The sequence below is a fragment of the Ranitomeya variabilis genome, chromosome 5, assembly GCF_051348905.1.
Source record: "Ranitomeya variabilis isolate aRanVar5 chromosome 5, aRanVar5.hap1, whole genome shotgun sequence".
Taxonomy (NCBI): domain Eukaryota; kingdom Metazoa; phylum Chordata; class Amphibia; order Anura; family Dendrobatidae; genus Ranitomeya; species Ranitomeya variabilis.
The window spans coordinates 599,999,988-600,021,689 of NC_135236.1; the positions used below are offsets into that span (position 1 = coordinate 599,999,988).

The following is a 21,702-nucleotide window of genomic DNA, read 5'->3' on the forward strand; positions in this document are numbered from 1 at the left end:
GGCTTCCCGGAACCCCCGGGAACTACAGCCTGCAGATTTACGCAGGAGGAACAAGATGTTGGCTCCTATCCACAGAGGGACCCCCCTTGGATAATGCTGCTGCCGGTGAGTCTTACCTAGAGAGGTGGCCATAGACCAGCCACCTCTCTCCGCGCACCCTAAAGGCCTACTAGCCCCAGCGGTGGCGCTTCGGGTCACCACACCAGCCGAGGCAGGGGGGCCCCCGCTGCCTGAATCGAGCTGATTGGCCCCGGCATTGTCCACGACGAATCTTCTCTTGATGACACCACGGAGGTGAATCTGTAGGTCTCCCATCAAGGACAGGAAACCAACTGATGCAGGAGAGAGATACCGCCTTTTTATCTGTAGGTTTCCTGTCCTTGGTGGGCGGATCCCCTCTCTCCGTGGTGCCGTCATGGGCGTCAGAGAAACCACAGCAATAATGGCCGCCACACAGCACCCACACCAAATGAAAGGAGGTTTGAAACTCAGCTTCCTAGTCCATCTACACCACCACCAATTGGCAGCTTTCTGTCCATGAATAATGTACACAAAAGCTGCCAATCAGTGGTGTGGTGGGGTTATACAGGGCTAAGCATTCAGAGAACTGGTAGAGCTCCAGCAGCTATAACAGGTTTTAATCAAATCTGTAGCAATCAGAAAAGTGAGTGACACATCGCTGGAATCAGGATCTCTGCTTCCAAATCTTGCAATACTCAGATGGGTTAGAAAATACCTGGCGACAGGGTGTCTGTCACTATTAAGTCAGAAGCGAGTTATTTTTCAAAATGCTTAATTTTCTGGATTATTTTCATCTCTTTTACACGACCATGAGACAGGGCGGACTTGAGACAGGGCGAACATACCATTGGTGCAAACAGTGCAGCTGCACAGGGGCCCAAGGTGTAAAGGGGTCCACCTGCACCTCTAAAACAACAGCAGCTTATGTCTCACAATGTGGGGCCCAAATATTGTTCCTGGGCCCTCGTCTGTCTGTCCGCCACTGGCACAGTGAGGGCAAGGGTGCCATATCTAGCGCGTTTTGGCTTCACTATTCAGCCAAATATGCTACAAGTTCACAGCACTCATATATAGACAGTCATCTGATGCTACTGTAGAAGCGGGCCGCTCCCCAGATTTCACAATACAAACTGCATGTATTCTTGGTGCTCTCTCTCAGGATCAGGCTATGTGCACACACAATTTTTCAATTAGTTTTTAGACAAGAAATTGAGCGGAAACTCTCCTAAAAAATTTGGGAGTTTCTTCCTAGTTTCTGTTCCGGAAACTTGTCAAAAAGACGGTGTACAAATAGCCTTATAGAACCCACCAACATGGTTTTTAAAGTAAACACATCAGTCTCAACAGGTTAAGATCTGTTTAATAATGTATGCAGTTTGTATTGTAAAATTTGGCAACAGATCTACTCTAAAAATGTAACTCCACATTTTAAGTAAACTGTGATTAAAACCTGTGACTAAGTCTCTGGGGTCCGCCTCCACTGCTTTATATAGATATAATCATCAACAATTCCATTAGAGAGAGAGTGTGTGTGTGTGTGTGTGTGTGTGTGTGTGTGTGTGTGTGTGTGTGTGTGTGTGTGTGTGTGTGTGTGTGTGTGTGTGTGTAGCATCGCCGCATGTGCTAATAAATAGCACCTTATAATTGATCTATAAGGAGCTGCTTCAACTTTTTTTTAATTTAGATTTGTCTAGAAGGACTGGCATGTACCTATGAATGATTGCTATATATATATATATATATATATATATATATATATATATATATATATATATATATATATACACACATATATATATATATATACATACACACACACACACACACATTTATTCTTTTTTGCTGCTTTTTACTATTTCTAATATATATATATATATATATATATATATATATATATATATATATATATATATCTATCTATCTATCTAACATATAAAGCTGAATGTGTGTATGTATGTATGTATGTATGTATGTATGTATGTATGTATGTGTGTGTGTGTGTGTCCGGGATTGGCATCTGAACCGTCGCAGCTACAGCCACAAAATTTTGCACAGTCACACGTCTGGACCCCGAGAGCGTCATAGGCTATGTTGTGAGGTGAAATTTTAACCCCGCGCTTTCCAATTCACCAAACAATTTCGCCCCTATCTACATAATGGGGAAAAAATGAAAGGAAAAGTGTTGGAGGCAAATTAACAGCTGCCAGATGTGAACAAGGGGGACTTAAAGAATGAGAGCGATGGCGCCAAAGAGTATATACTGTACAGTTGCTAAGGTGGGGCCCCGACATGGGATAATCACCACACCACCACGGGGATAAGAACACACACACAAAATGCGCCACACACTACCACGTGCTCGAACACATATACCACCCTCAGCGCACATTTCACCACACATACACCAACCTCGCCACATAAAAGTTGAAACACAAAAGTCGCCGCTCAAAACTCGCCACGCGCAAAACTCTCCACATGCAAAACTCACCACACGTGCAAAACTCACCTCATGGAAAACTCGCCACACGCAAAACTTGCACACGCGGAAAAATTGCCACATGCACAAAAGTTGCAAAAGTTGCCTCACACAAAACTTGCACATACTCAAAAGGCACCACACATAAAACTCGCCACGCGCAAAACTCGCCATGCGCAAAACTTGCTGCACACAACTTGCTACACTAACCTGTCACATGCAACTCGACACACAAAAAACTGCTACACGCATGTCACCACACAAAACCCATCTCACAAAAGTCGCTACATGCATGTCGCCACACGCAACTCAACACACACAACTTGACACACGAAACTCGCCCTAAAACACACACAAGTCTGGTATTATCCTTCAAAAATAAAAATCTGATTAATAAGCTGACAAACTACAAGAGCAACAAATGTACCATATAGGAATCCGGCAGCTGTCAGTCACATGACCAGTCTATTATGTGTATGTGTGAGCTAATATATACTGCCAGGGGGTGGGCTTACTGTTGGCTGGGGATTTATCAGGCTGCCAATTTAGCTTACAAATACTGAGGTAAAAATACTGACCAAATAGCGTGTGAACGAGGTCTAATACAGGAGGAGATGACATACAGATATATACTATATACAGGAGGAGATGACACACAGGTATATACTATTTACAGGGGAGATGACACACAGGTATATACTATATGCAGGAGGAGATGACACAGATATATACTATACTAGATTGTGGCCCGATTCTAACACATCGGGTATTCTAGAATATGCATGTCCCCGTAGTATACCTTTATGACATCATCATCGCCTTGGCAACCATTATGACATCTACGTCGATACTGTGCCTGTCGCTGATTGGTCAAGGCCTGGCGGCCTCGACCAATCAGAGACATGGGATTTCCAGGACAGACAGAAAGACAGACAGACAGACAGACAGAAAAACCCTTAGACAATTATATATATAGATACAGGAGAGATGACACACAGGTATATACTATATAGAGGAGGAGATGACATACAGGTACATACTACATACAGCAGGAGATGACATACAGGTATATACTATATACAGAAGGAGATGACACACAGGTATATACTATATACAGGAGCAGATTACCTACAGGTATATAGTATATACAGGAGGAGATGACATACAGGTATATGCTATGTATAGGAGGAGATGACATACAGGTATATACTATATACAGGAGGAGATGACACAGATATATACTATATATAGGTGAGATGACACAGGTATATTCTATATACAGGAGGAGATTACATACAGGTATATACTATATATAGGAGGAGATGACACAGCAGGTATATACTATATACAGGGGAGATGACACAGGTATATACTATATACAGGAGATGACATACAGGTGTATACTATATATAAGGGAGATGACAAACATGTATATACTGAGGTGAAAATGAGAGGTGTGAGGTGAAAATGAAAAGGTGTGAGTGCAAAATGAGAGGAGTGAGGGAAAATAGTGGAGTGATCGGAAAATGACAGATGTGAGGTCGAAATGACAAGTGTTAGGGGGGGAATGAGAGGAGTGAGGGGGAAAATAAGAGGAGTGAGGGGGAAAATGAGAGGTGTGAGGGAGAAAATGAGAGATGTGAGGGGGAAAATGAAAGATGTGATGGGGAAAATGAGAGGCGTGATGGGAAAATAAGAGAAGTGAGGTGCTATAACTAACCACAGATATTTACTATGCCCAGGCAATGCCGGGCTCTTCAGCTAGATTAGATTTACAATCTCCATGCTTTTCTCATGGTCAACTTTATGTGGCCTGTTCAAGAGATGGAACAGCCAAAAATCTGTTTGTCTTTGCACCTGAAGGAAAAACTAAGAATGTCGTTTATCAAAAGGCTCTCGAATAAGTAGTAGAAGATTACTTCACATTACTTGGCCAATTTAGTTAAATCTGTGTGGAATATCTCTGGTGTTGAATTATATATGTTGTAAAATGCTTCTATCTATTTGTTTTGTGGTTTTTTTGTGCAGAATAAATTTTTGTTAACACATTCTATTTTGCTAACAGCAGTTATTACCCCAGGCGAAGCCGGGTAGTACAGCTAATATATATATATATATTTGTCTATGGGTCACTTACCGGCCTCTGTCTGTCATGGAAATCCAAGTCGCTGATTGGTCGTGGCCGTTTTGCCGCGACCAATCAGCGACGAGCATAGTCCGGTGGCAAAATGGCCGCTCCTTACTCCCCGCAGTCAGCGCTCACACACACAGGGTTAATGGCAGCGGTAACGGACCTCGTTATGCCGCGGGTAACGTACTCCGTTACCGCTGCTATTAACCCTGTGTGACCAACTTTTTACTATTGATGCTGCCTATGCGGCATCAATAGTTAAAAGATCTAATGTTAAAAATAATAAAAAAAAATCGTTATATACTCACCGTCCGTCGGCCCCTCAGGTCCAGAACCGGCCTTTCCCGCTCCTTGCGACGCTCCGGTGACATGCATTGCGGTCTCGTGAGATGATGACGTAGCGGTCTTGTGAGACCGCACTGCACTCTTGGAACCGGAGCGCACGAGGAGCGTCGGTAACCGCATCGCCTGGATCCAGGGCCAACGGAAGGTGAGTATATAACTATTTATTTTAATTCTTTTTTTTAACAGGGATATGAAGTCCACATTGCTATATACTACGCTCCGGGGGCTGAGCTACACCCTCCGGGGGCTGCGCTACTTACTACGTGGGCTGTTATATACTACATGGCCGGCCACGAACAATCAGCGGCAGGAACAGTCCGGCCGCGAATTGGCACGGGATTTTGAACCACGCTTCGCTAATTCGTCGCAGCCGGCCGAATCCTGTGTATTCAATGTATTATTCTAAAATCTTCATAAATAAACTACATACATATTCTAGAATAGCCGATGTGTTAGGATCGGGCTACCATCTAGTGTATGTGTATATAATATATATATACACACACACACATATACACTATATGGTGGCCCGATTCTAACGCATCGGGTATTCTAGAATATGTATAGTAGTATATTGCACAGCCCACGCAGTATATAACACAGCCCACGTAGTACATAACACAGCCCACGTAGTACATAACACAGCCCACGTAGTACATAACACAGCCCACGTAGCAGGGTGGATTTGATTTAAATCTAACTGATTTAAATCACGATTTAAATCACTAGTCAGTAAGGCTTGATTTAAATCAAAGTTTCTACCTAAACTAGTTCTTGCTACTTTAACATGCAAGTAGATGAATATTTTTATTATCACTTTTTATATTACTTTTTTCTCCCCAGTTTAATGGGTTAATCATTCATATTTGGACACCACTGTTCTGTTGTACTTAGGAAGGAGAAAAATAATCCTGACCTTAATAACAATTTAAATAGATTTGTTCAACTGAAACAATAACATTACAGCATAAGTTATTTGCTTAAACAAAATCCATGTTTGTTAACTAATTTGGCCAAACAAAATATATATTTATTTTAAGAAACTTAGACTGTCAGCCCAGCCGACACATGAAAAACTTAAATACTACTGTCCCTGCTGTCCTCTGTAGCTCACTTGTCGTCATCTTCATCATCATCTTCTTTGTTCCTATTCATAATCTGGAAAAGAAAAACAAGCTTTCCTGCTTTATTGGGTCCCAACCGATTTCTCAATTTAGAATGAATGAGTCCAAAGGAAGAGAATATTCTTTCAACGCCTGCAGAAGAAGCTACTGCTGTTAAAAGTGAAATCATTACTTGAACAGTCTCTAAATCCAAGCGCTTAAGTGACTTCCACCAGTTTACTGGTGTGACCTTCTTTAAAATATCTTCAGCAAACATATATTTCTTGAATGGTTCCCCCTTAGGTCTGAAGTTTATTATAGTTGGCATTAAAGATGGATGATTGCTGGATACCCATGTCATAGCTAACTCCTCTTCCTCAGCACTTAGGTTTTGACCCCGATATTGGATATTGACAATATTTGCCAAAAAATGAGCTGGAGTCAGTGCTTGTCCCATTCGTTTGTTTACTGCTTGTAATTTAATTCTGTCCATGTGTAGTTCTGTTTTTAAGTGTTCACTCAGTTCCTTCCAAATTTCAACAGCATCCGCAATAAAACAGCTATTTTTCTGTATTTTGTTTAAAGCTTGAGAGATGGGTTTCAGGAAGCTCAGCACATGTTCAACATTTCTCTTAAGCCCAATGTTGAGGATTTTGGCCGTGACAGTGCCATCTATTTTATCTCGATTTTCTTCACAAAGTGTCATCAGAATAGGCCAGTTTTTGATATACTGCTCAAAACAGTCCACCACAGAGTTCCATCTAACATCTTGTGGGAGCGTTAGCTTGGTTCCACCCATCCTTTTCAGAGCTGCTGCAGCAAAATGATTATTACGGAAGTATTTAGCAATTTCAACAACATTAGCCTTTATTTCTGGAACACTTAAGTCTTTGGCTAAGAGGTGCAGCAAATGAGCAACCATATGTTATTAGCAGCTTTGTATTCCCTCCCTGCTCTTCTAAATCTCTTCTCATCTTGGATACGTTTGCAGCATTGTCAGTGACCAAACTGCGTACTAGACATTTGAATTTTTGTTCACATGTCGTTATAGCTTTTACTGCCACTTCTTGTAAGTATTCTGCTGTGTGTGCATTTCCTGACGTATCAGTTGTTTGTGCAAGGAAGACTTTACCTTCTTCTGTTGTTATACAAGCACATACAATAGGATCATTGTGGACATTACTCCACCCATCAATACTTAGGTTAACAATTTTACCCTCCAGAGCTGTTGCACATTGCTCCATTTCTCTGTCATACACTTGATCCAGCAGTTTCCCTGCAACATCAGCTCTGCTGGGTGGACTGTATCCTGGTCTCAGTGACTGAACCATATTAATGAAATGTGGGTTCTCAGTCAGACGGAAAGAGGAGTTCGTTGCATAAATAAACTGGGCAATTTTTTCATCAATCAACTCTTTTTCTAATCTGCTAGTTCTTATCACAAACCTATCTATGGTGGTTCCAGGAGGTAAAGGTTTTTTCTTCCTTTTGGGTGATGGTGATATGTGGCTGTGGGTGTCTGATGATGATGCTGCTGCTAATGAAGCACTATCCTGGATGGATAACTCTGAAACTGTAGAACAGGATGATGGTGATCTTGGAGGTGGATAGTTTCCAGAATCCATGAATTCCCCTAAACAAAAAAAAGTCAATGCTGTTATTTTATTGTTTATACAATTTCTGCTTATTGTACACAACATATCACTGCCCCTGCCCCAAAAGAAATATTTGTTTTTCTTCATAACTGTACCAAATGACAGTAACATGCAGTAATAATAAGAAATATAATTTTTCTCACACATGACAGTTCAGTCTTTAGAAATAGGATTCAATAAAAATGTTTACCAACCTGAAGATCCTGCCTGTTCAGAAGTGTTTCTTTGGTCATCTTCATCACCGCACTTCTCATGATGTTGCCTCATTCGCGCCACCAGGCCTTGCATCTCTTTGTTGCATCGTTTGCATTTTGCACTCATGCCTGCCTTACCGATAGGCGAAGGAGCTTCATTAAAATATTCCCAAACTGGGTCTCTTTTACGGCCTGCTGCCATTATAAGGAAAGAATGTAATAAACCTCAGATCGTACACACAAACAGATCCAGACTTGTCTGTCTGTGGCTATGCTGCAGTATTGTGCTCAAAGTTTCACTTTCATTTTCTTGTCTGCTTGCCCTTCCTCCTCCTCACACTTAGATTCACATTCTTCTTGTGTTGTGCAGATCTATTCCACTCCAAACAATCAGAAACATATTGTCTAACTTCTTGGACTTGGCACTGAAGGGGTTGATTCTGTATTCATAGGTTTGTAGAACAATAGGATTAAGGTCTTTTTCTCAACTCTGTTCATGTTGTAACATTTTTGCCGTGAAGAAGAGGCTGGGACCTCTGCGGAGTCAAATTCAGTTTTGAGAACTGCGTAAGTAAAGCGAGCGTCTGTGATAATATAGGAGAGAAACTGCCCACTAATCCTACAGAAACCTCTGGAAGAGCATGGCATTGTGAATGTTACACATATACAGCCTTTATTCTACTGAGTTAAACAACTCAGCTTTATCCCTTTGGATGGTAAAATATTTTCCTCAAAAAGCAGTTTATTGAAAAAAATCCGATTTAAATCAAAAAAATCCGATTTAAATAAAAAAAAATCCGATTTTTTTGATTTTTTTTTTTTTTTAAAAAAACATTGATTTTTATCCACCCTGCCACGTAGTGCATAACACAGCCCACGTAGTGCATAACACAGCCCACGTAGTGCATAACACAGCCCACGTAGTGCATAACACAGCCCACGTAGTGCATAACACAGCCCACGTAGTGCATAACAGCCCACGTAGTGCATAACAGCCCACGTAGTGCATAACACAGCCCACGTACTGCATAACACCCCACGTACTGCATAACACAGCCCACGTAGTGCATAACACAGCCCACGTAGTGCATAACAGCCCACGTAGTGCATAACACAGCCCACGTAGTGCATAACACAGCCCACGTAGTGCATAAAACAGCCCACGTAGTGCATAAAACAGCCCACGTAGTGCATAAAACAGCCCACGTAGTGCATAACACAGCCCACGTAGTGCATAACACAGCCCACGTAGTGCATAACACAGCCCACGTAGTATATAGCAATGCGGTCATTGCCGCAATGCATTCTTGGGACCGGAGCATAGCGAGGAGCGGGAAAGGCGCCGGAAGGTTAGAATATAATGATTTTTTATTATTTTTAACATTAGATCTTTTTACTATTGATGCTGCATAGGTAGATAGATTGATATTCAGAGTTTTGTGCAGTTAATTTTTATAGTATGTATTTATATATTATACATATACACACACACACACACACACACATACATATATGCACTATGAAAATTAACTGCACACAACCTAAGCCTGTGGATTGGCTATAGATCTCTGATGGTCATATCTGGTTAAAAGGGAGAAAACTCAATTAATAGTAGTATATCATATAATTGCTAGATATACCGCTACTGAATATAAACAATTACATTTGTTATGAACCTAGAAATGTAAGTTACAAAATATATAGATGTCAATTTCCAACATGATTACAAAACCTTAAAGGGAAGATGCTGTGACTTTTACATTTTATAATCAATTTGTTTTAATACATAATTAAATGCACTACTTTAACTGTTTTACATTTATTCATTTTTTTCTTCAACCACGGGGGCTGCAATTAGCATTTGCTGGTGTGCAAGTGTCTGAACAAAACACATACACACCTCAAATTCATCATCCCTTGCATATGAAACGACCAGTCACCAACTGCATATCCTGCATTGAGGCTGCCTCCAGCTGTGACATGGGCAAGACCCCTGGACCTAGAGCCGTGTATCTAATCCCATCATGTGCAATACGCCTCCAAGCAGTGTTACTCTTCTGTTAAGGTACCGTCACATTTAGTGACGCTGCAGCGATCTAGACAACGATGCCGATCGCTGCAGCGTCGCTGGAGAGCTGTCACACAGACCGCTCTCCAGCGACCAACGATGCCGCAGTCCCCGGGTAACCAGGGTAAACATCGGGTTACTAAGCGCAGGGCCGCGCTTAGTAACCCGATGTTTACCCTGGTTACCAGTGTAAATGTAAAAAAAAAACAAACACTACATACTTACATTCCGTGTCTGTCGCATCCCCCGGCGTTCTGCTTCCCTGCACTGTAAGCGCCGGCCGTAAAGCAGAGCGGTGACGTCACCGCTGTGCCCTGCTTTACGGCCAGCCGGCGCTGACACAGTGTTTTTTTTTTTTAAATTTACACTGGTAACCAGGGTAAATATCGGGTTACTAAGCGTGGCCCTGCGCTTAGTAACCCGATGTTTACCCTGGTTACCAGTGAAGACATCGCTGAATCGGCGTCACACACGCCGATTCAGTGATGTCAGCGGGAGATCCAGCGACTAAATAAGGTGCTGGCCTTCTAGCTCCGACCAACGATGTCACAGCAGGATCCTGATCGCTGCTGCGTGTCAAACACAACGATATCGCTATCCAGGACGCTGCAACGTCACGGACCGCTAGCGATATCGTTGTTAAGTTGTTCAGTGTGAAGGTACCTTTACACTTCATGCATCTAAATCTCAGCACGTAATGCGCTCTGCGTACCCAACCGCAGAGACTGATCCAGCAAGCAGCACCAACTAACAGAATACGCGCCAGCAGCCGTCTCTCGTCACACTGTCCACATCTCAATATCACTTTACAGTAACCAACATAATGTCTCCACAATGTGATCATAAACTTCATCCTCCCTTATCCTTTTGCAAACACCCAGAAGGGGAGAGGAGGAGCGAGGTCAGAGATGAGAGCAGATCCAGCCCACATTTACTGCAGCCCACAAGCTAATTGTACACTAGGTTTTCATGGCAAATTTCAGCAGCTATTCTCCCTAGAGTACAAGAATGGAAAATATCAAAAACTTAACATTTTTCTTCATTTTTTACTGCATTAAAAACAAATGATTTTTTTTTATTAAAATATTAATACTTTACATTTTTTCAATTGTTAAAAACAAATTGTGACTGAACCTTCCCTTCAACATGAAAGGCATATCACTTGAATGCAAGTCAACTGAGAAGTAAAGTAGTTGCCCAGTCAGAATATAATAGGATAAGACTTCAACGTCAGATTAGTAGTTTGAAATGCATTACCTAGGTTAATACGATTAATCCCCAATCCCCACAGTTTTAAGCGTGCCCTAAAAACTCGTTTGTTCAGAATGGCCTACTGCCTCAACACATTAACCTAACCATCCCTGTGTGGCCCATTCAAAAAAACAAAACAAAAAATACATAATCAGGTTCCTTTCATCATGTTCTCATACACTTTATGCAGTTAATAGCCCTCTGTGTCTGTACTGCTACATACGTAGGCAGTTAACTGGTTCATGCAGCTTTACATGAACACCCGAGCCTTACACTATGGCTGCTGTCATTTGCTTTGAAAAGTCACAACATTTTTGCACAATGTGGAGTTCAGCAAAAATGTTGCAACTTTTGTCATTTTCACAACAGTATCTCCCCGCTTCAAGAAAATGGGCAGAGCTGAGGCGGGATATGGGAGTCATGCCAAAGCCTATCTAATTCATAACGAGTTGCTTCGTACTTTACGCCACAAATATTACTCCATTCCCCTCTTAATGAAAGAGGCGCCTCTGACTCCAAGTCCAAAACATAATGTAATGTGCAGCTGGGTACTGTTGTTCTGTCGTACTCTGCAACGACTGCTACACATTAGAGTTGCACAGAGCACCTCCGCTCCCCATGTGTTCACATCTGGCAGCTGCTGGAGCAAACAACAGCTGACCGATGGTGGGGCTGGGTGTCAAAACCCTCAGGGTCAGATATTGATGATCTGTCCTTAGAGGGTGTCCAATCATGAGGACCCAACACAGGACATTAAATGTAAATTCAATACCAAACAGAACATACTTAGAAAAACAATTCCCTGTTCCTACCTGCCATAAAGTGTTTTTCTTTGGAGATTCATCTTCATTTTGATCATCCATAACAGAAGTTGTCTAATAATAGAAAAGAGAAGATAAATATTGTAAAAACTTGAGTTACATTTAAAAAAAAATAATTAGCATGCAAAATATAAAAAAACACTACAGTTTTCACTTAAGAAAAAAAGATCTGTTGGAATCAATAAGACATCAGTGCTTAGCAGGATGCAAAATACTAGTGATTTACTTCCATAGTACACAGTACCTTACATATGTGTAACCTGCTGGTTTGCTGCTACTAAATTATTAATTTATATTCAGCTCCTCTTCAAGCCAATGGGAGACATATACAGTTCATGCTTTAGGGTGGCCACACTTTGTAGCTCTATTTTCACCATCTATTGTTTAGGGTGGTCTAACGACCGGCCTTCGGCAGCCTACACACAGCTTTAGTGGTGGAAAGAGCAAATGTATGAGAAAACAGCACAATGGAGATTCACTTATCAATTAATTAAACTGTGAAACATCTCAATCATTCACATTGCTAGTTTTAAAAAATATATATATAAATATAATAGTTGGAATGAGAAGTATTAGAAAGGTATTCTGTTCTTACAACATTATGGTATATTGCCACTACATGCAGCCATCAAGACTTCAGACATCCCTCTGGCACGTCACTTGCTGTCTTGGGAACAGCAATAGCACTCAATAGAAATGAACGCATTATTCTGCGATTCTACTTCCCATCTGATGCCATCCTAACATCATTGTGGTGCCAGAGAAGATGTCAGATCCTACTGATACTGCAGCATCCCCAAAAGCTGGAAAACTGCATTAAAATAAAAGTTCATTTTTGGGGGGAATTCAAGTACCATTATTTTATAGCAAAATAGTGCCGTTCTGCTGTGTGATGGTGCATCTAATGACCAGCGTTAGATACAAAACTAAATGTATCACATACTGGCATCCTAGAGAAGCTCTGGAGAGGAACAAAAGCGTACACAAAATAGTGCAACACCGTCTGGCAAAGGAGAAGTATAAGCGATGGTAGCGCCCACGTGAAGGTGTTGTGGGCAGGCACAAGACCTATCAAGGCACAGAAAGCGGCTGCGGCAGCCCCATGGCTGGAGGAAAGGGCCCTTCCAGAGGTATAAAGATGAAAATGGATGCTGGCGCGTTTAGGCAGGCGGTATGGCAGGAATAAAGAGCCTTGAGATTCCAAAATATTTAGCCAAAAGAGTGTCTGTGCTGGCCCGCGCTTTTCTCAAGGTATAAAAACCATGCGTAGCCCAACTAAACGTGCCATTATATCGGCAGCCTTGAAATATCATGAGTGTTATGGCTTCATGTGCTTACATGCTAAATACAATGAAAACTAGGAAACGTGGTCACAGAAAATATAAATATCTACTCAACCTCAGAACTTTCACCGCCATGAAACCGCAGACGGTACCTGTGCCCATTGGTGCTTATTCACACATCATGGATTTGTTGCAGTGATTTTGTAAAAAAAAAAAAAAAAAAAGAAAAAAAAAAAAACAAGGCACAGAACTGTAAGATTCCCCATGTGAGGAAGGAAGATTCTCATTTGTCACTTCTTAGGTTAGCGCAATAAATATGGACAGTAAGCTGTCCAATGCACATGTTTATAGAGGTTATAGCTTAACGGCAGTCATTTGTGCACTCTACAGGTTGGCTTGCCTAGTTTAGTCCATATTAGATCGATTTTTAGTCAGAAAAAAATAAGAAAAATAAAATTCTTGCATAAATGTCCACAAAAAAGTGTGATAAGCCATAGCAGAAACCTAAACAACAGGGCAGGAGCCATAACGCCAATATGCTCATCTCCTCTCACCAGCTAAGACAATTGTAGCTTATGAGAGTCTAAAGAGAGAAACTGGCGAAAATACAGTAATTCTATATGTACAGTATATACACAATAGATAATTCTGAAAGGTTGTACAGTTACCCTTTAAGCTTCACGCATGGTACAAAATATCCACAGTGGATTAGGTTACAAACTCGCAACAAAATACACAAGTAAGGCTACTTTCACACTAGCGTTGTTTGCGGTCTGCCGCAATGCGTCATTTTGGAGAAAAAACGCATCCTGCAAAGTTGCCAGCAGGATGCGTTTTTTCTCCATACACTTGCATCAGCGACGCATTGCGACGGATTGCCACACGTTGCATCCGTCGGGCGACGGATGTGTCGTGTTTTGGCGGACCGTCGGCACATGTAACTTTTTTTGTGCGTCGTATCCGCCATTTTCGACCGTGGACGAAACTCCGCCCCCTCCTCCCCGAAACTCACAATGGGGCAGCGGATGCGTTGTAAAACTGCATCCGCTGCCCCCATTGTGCTACATTAACACACTGTCCGTCGGTACATCGGGCCGACGGCCCGTACCGATGGACTAGTGTGAAGGTAGCCTAACATGCGGCATTTGTTGCAGCTTTCTGCCTGTTCCATGTTTTAGTAAAATAAAGAACTTGGCACTCAACTTAGCATGTCATTGCAAAAGGATTTTTTTTAAATTATTTTTGCAGTCTGTAAACGTTTCGGTCTTATCTAGACCTTCATCAGTCCGACTGCCTGTCACAGGAAGATTATGGTGTAAAATTGTATACACAGGATTGGAGTAATGAGCTCCTCAAAGTGTTTATGAAGTTCGGTAAAGGAGTTACTCCTATCAGAATTCATGTGTAGAGAATAGGTATAACTGTAGCAAGATAGCATATGGTAGACCTTATTGGGTTGCTGTCTGTACTGGCCTGGAATGTGCCTATAATGGGATCCCAGTCCTGGTGCCACAGGGGCTTAATGTGCTCCCTGCTGTGGAAATAAGGTGAGGGCACAGTCAACCTATAAATATATGTCTGTCCTCCAGGGGCTGCAGTGATGGTCAGGGGGTAATGGGTGCGGTATCCGCCGCTCGTCTGTTCCACGTTGTAAGCATTGAATAGGGTGAAAATCTCAATAGAATTCCATATAATAAGTATGCTGCCGATATTAAACCCACACCATGCGTGTGAATGTTTTACCACAATATGTGACTGGGATTTTTAAAAACCCATTTACTTGTATTGTACTCTAAATTGCTGGGAATTTGAAGTGCAGAATCTGGTAGTCACCATCTTGCTAAAATGCTATTGAATCCGGTTATTGTACGTAAAGAAATAAATAGCTGTAGGCTCAATTCACACTACGGTTACTGCTTCTACGGATAAAGCAAACACAGTTATGCAAGCACACAGACTCAATGCATCTGCTGGCGTCTGCCAATACAGTCACAGACTTTAATTTATTTTTTTTTATAGGTGAAACATCTTTTGTTAAAAAAAAAAAAAAAAAATGCAGTCAAAATTTGAAGTAAAACCATGAACTTTTTTTTTGGAACGTACTACTCAAAAGCAATGAGTGAATGCATCCCGACAGCAAATACACTGCTGCAGAATTTCTTGGTATAAGCGCATTGGTGTCTATCGAGCTCGTCAGCTCCGGACACTACAGGAGGTATATATCAGCTGAGTAAAGTTCATAAAGTTACAGGGGCTACACTAAGAACAATGGCTAGTTAAAAGCACCCTTACTAAAGTTAAAAACGTTGAAAATATATGAGCACAAGTGACAACATTTAAAAATACTGAGAAGAAAGTCACTAATCGATCTCAACCAGCTACCAATAAGAGGATAACCACCCACTACCCAAGAGAAGAGCACAGAGCAAGGACAAAGGGCAACCTCATGGGCGAAGAACATTCTTTAATATTGTAGCTGGAACTGGCCCTGATAATCACTACTAAAAGACGTGCTATCGGGAAGCTAAACAGGGGGTACAGAGTCAGTATAGACCAACACGATTTTGGAGCCAAAACAATAGACCACAGTTCATTCTAAAAGAAATGAGTTCATGTTATTCTCATGCAGAGAACTTAAAAAGGCATGCCATTTTTGTGTTAAAAAGGAAAATAAACACCATGCTCTATGGGTTTCACATTTACACGAACACACCAAATTACATACCAAACAAAAGTCATGCAAAATGAATGTACTGTTCAGACCTTCATGTCAAAACATAAAAAGTGATGGGTCGTGCATAGACAAAGCATACAAACAACAGTACAAGAAAGAAGAAAGGCACCTGGAGACATCTGACACTGGGCATGCTCTGCAGGCATCTCAGTGCGCACATGCTCTCTACCAGGTTGGAGCAGCCTAGCCACAAAGACCTTGGCACAGAACACTGCAGGGTGACAAAAAGGAAGGAGAAAAGAAGCCGTTAGATGCCACAAAAAATTTTTCAGGCAGGCAACTTATGAGAATATTAAATGTATGTCAGAATGGACGAGCAATGCATGCATTTACACTAACAGAAAAGAGCTGTCACACACATCTATTAACACTCTGCCATCACTATAACTACATTCACAGACAAAGGTTTATAAATTCAGGGAAACCTCAGCCTACAAATCAAAACTGCACTGAAGTTGTCCACTAGGCTAGTGGTCTTTAAAAAAAAGGCCAGTGTATATATTAAATGGTGAATCTGAATATCTGTCACAGGAGATCGAGTTGAAATAAAACCTTCTTCTTAAAGAGATGTTCTTGGATAAGTTTCATGGTACTTATAATAAAGTGACACGATTATTGCCTCAGCACTTCCATCTAAGGGGTTATGACTTATAAATGCAGATTTATAACACTGACTCGTGTAAGTGGCCTAAAGGCTTCATCACATGTCCCGCTTGTCCTTGTACGCAAAAAGACAGTCCAAATTCCATCTGATTTTTGGTCACAGTTTGGGCAGTGTATTGGTTTTTACCATGAGAGTGTCACCAAGTTTTTCTCAAATTTGCAAAAAAAAAAAAAAACACACTGATGGAGGCTCCCCAGCTTCTCCTATCAATTTTTCACAGATCCATAATCACGCATTGGTGAAAATAACCTGATAATCCGATCCCTATCAGACAAGTATATGTGCTGTTCCGCGGATCAATTGGCCGAGGAAGGAAGAAATGAAAAATTGGACATGTGAAGTACCCATAGGCCATCATAGAAAACCACATAGCACTTGTACGAGAAAAACCGACGTGTGAGAGACCTTAGGCTGGTTTCATTGTGGTGATTGTGTTTGCAGCCAAATATCTAGAGAGAAATATGGGGTATCAAGCTTTTATTTTGGGGTCACTGATCTATATAATCACAATGTAACACTTGTTACACAGGGCTTTTCAATAAAAACTCAAAAATACCAGTGAAGATACCTGTGTAAAAGGAGTGACAATCCTGCTAAGGAAACACTTGTGAAGCCATAACAAGCATGTGTAACTGCCACACTATTCCAAAAGACCAATGTCTGACAGAAGCTTAGGGTGGGTTTACACTTGCCGCCCTGTGGCCAGTAACCGACTGCTGGCCGGCTGCACACAAGTGTATAAGCAGTTGTTTGATAACCTATCTGGACAGGCCGAATGTGCTCATGTGCATAAAACGATAGTAAAAACACAAACCATTGTTCTCGGCAGCACTTGACCAGTTGGACATCGACTGCGGAGGACAATGATATGTAAGCAAGATGAAAATTCATTTCACCCAACTAAGGAGTTTTTTACTCAGTTGTCTGTACTGGCTGCCTGCTTAGGCCTCTTTCACACTAGCATCGTGCAACGTACGTCGCAATCCGTCGTTTTGGGCAAAAAATGGATCCTGCAAATGTGCTCGCAGGATGCGTTTTTTGCCCATTGACTTGGTGAACGCTTTTTCGTACGTCGGATCCGCCATTTCCGACCGCGCATGCGCGGCCGAAACTCCGCCCCCTCCTCCCCGGACTTTAAACTGGGCAGCGGATGCGTTGAAAAACTGCATCCGCTGCCCACGTCATGCATAAATTTCACAACGTGCGTTGCGCCGACGCATAGCGACGGACCCGTACCGACGCTAGTGTGAAAGAGGCCTTATTCAGGCTGATTAATGGAAAGCAAGCAATCATAGGAGCACTTGTTCCCAATAATCAGAGGGGGTACATCCATGCGCTTAAGGCCTCGTGCACACAACTGTGAAAATCAGAGACATGCAATGTGTCATTTTAACGGACACCAGTCCCCATGTTATTCAATGAAGCCATGCACATGTCCAATTTTTTCCAGACCACATAGTCCGAGGGAAAAAATAAATTTGAAGAATCAGGGAAACGCACGTTGGGGTGGGAGACAGCAAATCTTGGCTCAAACCCAGGTATAATTCAGTATGCACTTTATTCAATGTGGTTCCTACCTGCGCTGTCATACTTTATATGCGATGGTGTGAGTTACCATATTGCTGTATTCAAAGCAACAAGTCTTTTTTCCATGCGCAGTGGTGCTTTATGACCATTTAGTCAGCCCTATTCTATGAATATATATTTGATGTACTCCAGACAAATAGCAATAGACTCTCTATGCCCTGTGACACTTTGATTAATCCTATCCGTCTATGTGAATATAAATATTACCATACCTCCATTCCAATTTGATTGGCAGTTTCTTTTTTGTATAGTCACATCCACTTTTCATTGCATGGTACAACAGGCACTTTAGCCTAGGATTGAAATATAGTGTGCAATATATATCTATTCATGCGGCCAAAAGTGCCTGTGATTGTAACCATAGAAAGGGTGTCCGTCAATTTTCTCTGTGTTTCTATATTCTGACATGAGGCATCCATTTCATTATTTTATCTTTGAAGTAAATGTAAAATAAATTTTGCTTATTGTTAATTACATTCCTTGTTTCACATCTTTTGGTTTCTGATTTATATAATTAATATCGATTGCAGCATTTGGGAGGCTAGGAGAGGGATGGGGGTCCCCCTCTCCTGTCTGGCATCCCTGTGTCATTGCGAGGGCCCGATCATTATCATGACGACCTCCAGGTCTGCCCGTATTCCTTACATTGGAATAAGGTATATACAAAAAATGTACTGCACTGAACAAATTTGAGAAAATATGGGGTCCATGGTTAAATACTCCTCATCTGCCCCTTAGAGTTATTGGAGAGACAGACTGACTTATTTACCTGATCTTAACGTGACATGGTATTTTAGAAATATGTCTTTCAAAAATATTATTTGCCTATTTAAAATGACTGATATGCAAAATGTGATAAATCCAGGGTGGATAAAAATCAATGTTTTTTTAAAAAAATAAAAAAAATCGTATTTTTTTTATTTAAATCGGATTTTTTTGATTTAAATCGGATTTTTTTCAATAAACTGCTTTTTGAGGAAAATATTTTACCATCCAAAGGTTCTTCCATCATGAGATAAAGCTGAGTTGTTTAACTCAGTAGAATAAAGGCTGTATATGTGTAACATTCACAATGCCATGCTCTTCCAGAGGTTTCTGTAGGATGCTGACTATCCAACAAGTTTGGGCATGTCAACTGAATGGAAAGAGAAACTAAACCAAAAGAAAGTGAAACCAAGCTAGAAGTGTGGAATTAAAGGGGCAGTATGAACAAAATGTGGAGGCTATTAATAGTTTATACAATTAAGACATGCTGCTTTTAAACACCTACCTATTGCCATATAGTAAAACAAAAAAGATTTTTACTTACTTTGGGGTCCCCCCCTCACCCTGGCGTTAGATCGTTGCCCCTAGTTTCGTCCGTGTAACTATGGGCGCACATCTCTCACTTCTCATTTTAATCGTGATTTATATTAAAAAAAACCTTTTGATTTAAATCAGTGATTTAAATCATGATTAAAATCATGATTTAAATCGATCCGATTTAAATAGAAAAAAATCTTTTGATTTAAATCGTGATTTAAATCATGATTTAAATCGGCGTGATTTAAATCAATCCACCCTGGATAAATCTGTTATCTACAGCATTTTAGGGCCACCAAACATGGAACAATATGCTTGTCATGCTACTCACATATTTCTTTCTGAATAATAGAGATCTGGTCTACTAGTTCCCTTGGGGAATAATCTATATACAAATCCCATATATCATGAGCATCTTTGTGTCAGTGATGTCCTGTTTGCTGTGGTTAATGTTACGGTATATAGGACTTTAAAAAAAAAAAACACAATAAAAATTATATGATCACAAGGGAAAAACAAAACAGACACTGCTGGATCAAAAGCCAGATAACGTCAACAGTGCATCAGTCTGCCTCATTATAGGGAATATTTCACCAGAGGATACATCTGAATCACATTTCAGAGATTTACACGGAAATCCCAGTGTAAGAGCTCAGCGTAAAGTGCAGGATAAATGTGAGGCGGGCCTTAGTGCAATCTTTGGGAGGCAGAATGGAGAAATCAACTACAGGTGAAGAATTGGTTTTATTTATTCTTACGCTGTTCGTCATGCAGTATAAGGGTATAAGTTCACACAGGACGTTTTTGCTGCGTATTTTTGCTGCGTTTTTAATGCCAATTTTCAGCTGCTTTTTACAGTACCAGCAAAGCCTATGAGATTTCAGAAATCTCACGCACACATTGGTTTTTAGTTTGATCAGTATTTTGTGCTTTGCTGCGTTTTTTTGACATAGAGCATGTCACTTCTTTCAGCGTTTTTGCTGCGTTTTTTCACCCATTGACTTGAATGGGTGTTGAAAAAAAAGCAGCAAAAACGTAGGGATCATTTTTTGCTGCATTGTTGCTGCTGAAAAACCAGGGATATTAAGCCTGGATAGAGAGAAAAAAAACGCACCAAAAACACACCTAAACCTGCGTTTTTGGAGCCATTGGACGCACGCAGGTACATCATCTATTGCAGTTACGCTGCCTTTCCCGTATGTCATATTGGCAGGTGACATATTATGCACGTTATCAATCACATACAGACTTCCTTGAAAAAGGCAGAGTGTGCCGAAACGTTGGAATATTGATGTCTGTTATTTTGTTGCCGGCTGTCTACTAATAAATTCATCCGTTTTGAGGAAAAAATTGTGGACTTGTTGAGTGCCGAAGGTTATTTTTCTCGTGTTTGCTTTTTGTCCTTTGAGCACCACCTACATTTGATGAGTGCACCACTTTTGACCCTGCTCTAACATCCCAGCAATGTCACCGCTTTAGAGCAAATGTATTTTATATTGAACCTGTATGGTGGCAGTTTTAGTCATTGTGGTTCTGTATCAATGCCACTTGTGTAAAATGGGAACATTGGATATTATGCCATCACATCAATGCCATTTATCAGGTTTCATAATTGTATTCTCTGCAATACCATTTTGCAAAAAAGTATTTTAAGTTGTTATATTACTGGCATGTATGTTACACAACTTGCCCAATATGAGTTATCAATCGTAAAGAGTACATCTGGTTTGTTATCGTCTCCATTTAAAGTTATATTTTCTTCATTCTTATTTTCCATGTTAGTAAACATATATCCCCTTAAAACAAGATTTTTATTTCAAAATGTATTTAAAACACCACACCCAGTGCTTTTGGCAGGAAAAATCTGCCTGAAAAATACAAAAAGACCAAGGTCTAGCGCATACCCTACAATAACCTTTCCTGTCCCCTGCCTGGCTGTGGAGGTTGGCACCCTGATAACGATTTTTTGGCGCCCCCACTCAACGTAGGCTACCCCCTCACTGCCCTAACTCTCCCTACTATGCAGGTGAGAAAACAATAATATAAGAACAGAGATGAAGAAAAGAC

General features: G+C 41.0%; 1 protein-coding gene across 2 annotated transcripts in view; it reads right to left on the reverse strand.

Moving 5' to 3' along the window:
• Positions 1-21,702, reverse strand: part of FBXW11 (F-box and WD repeat domain containing 11) — a 156,762-nt gene that overhangs the window by 84,792 nt on the left and 50,268 nt on the right. The window contains exons 2-3 of one of the 2 annotated variants that reach the window (XM_077266029.1): positions 16,192-16,293; positions 12,057-12,119 (exon numbers count right to left, since the gene is read on the reverse strand). In XM_077266029.1, coding sequence (XP_077122144.1) covers positions 12,057-12,119; positions 16,192-16,293 — 165 coding nt within the window. The remainder of the gene's footprint in view (positions 1-12,056; positions 12,120-16,191; positions 16,294-21,702) is intronic. The other variant, XM_077266030.1, reaches the window with a different exon arrangement.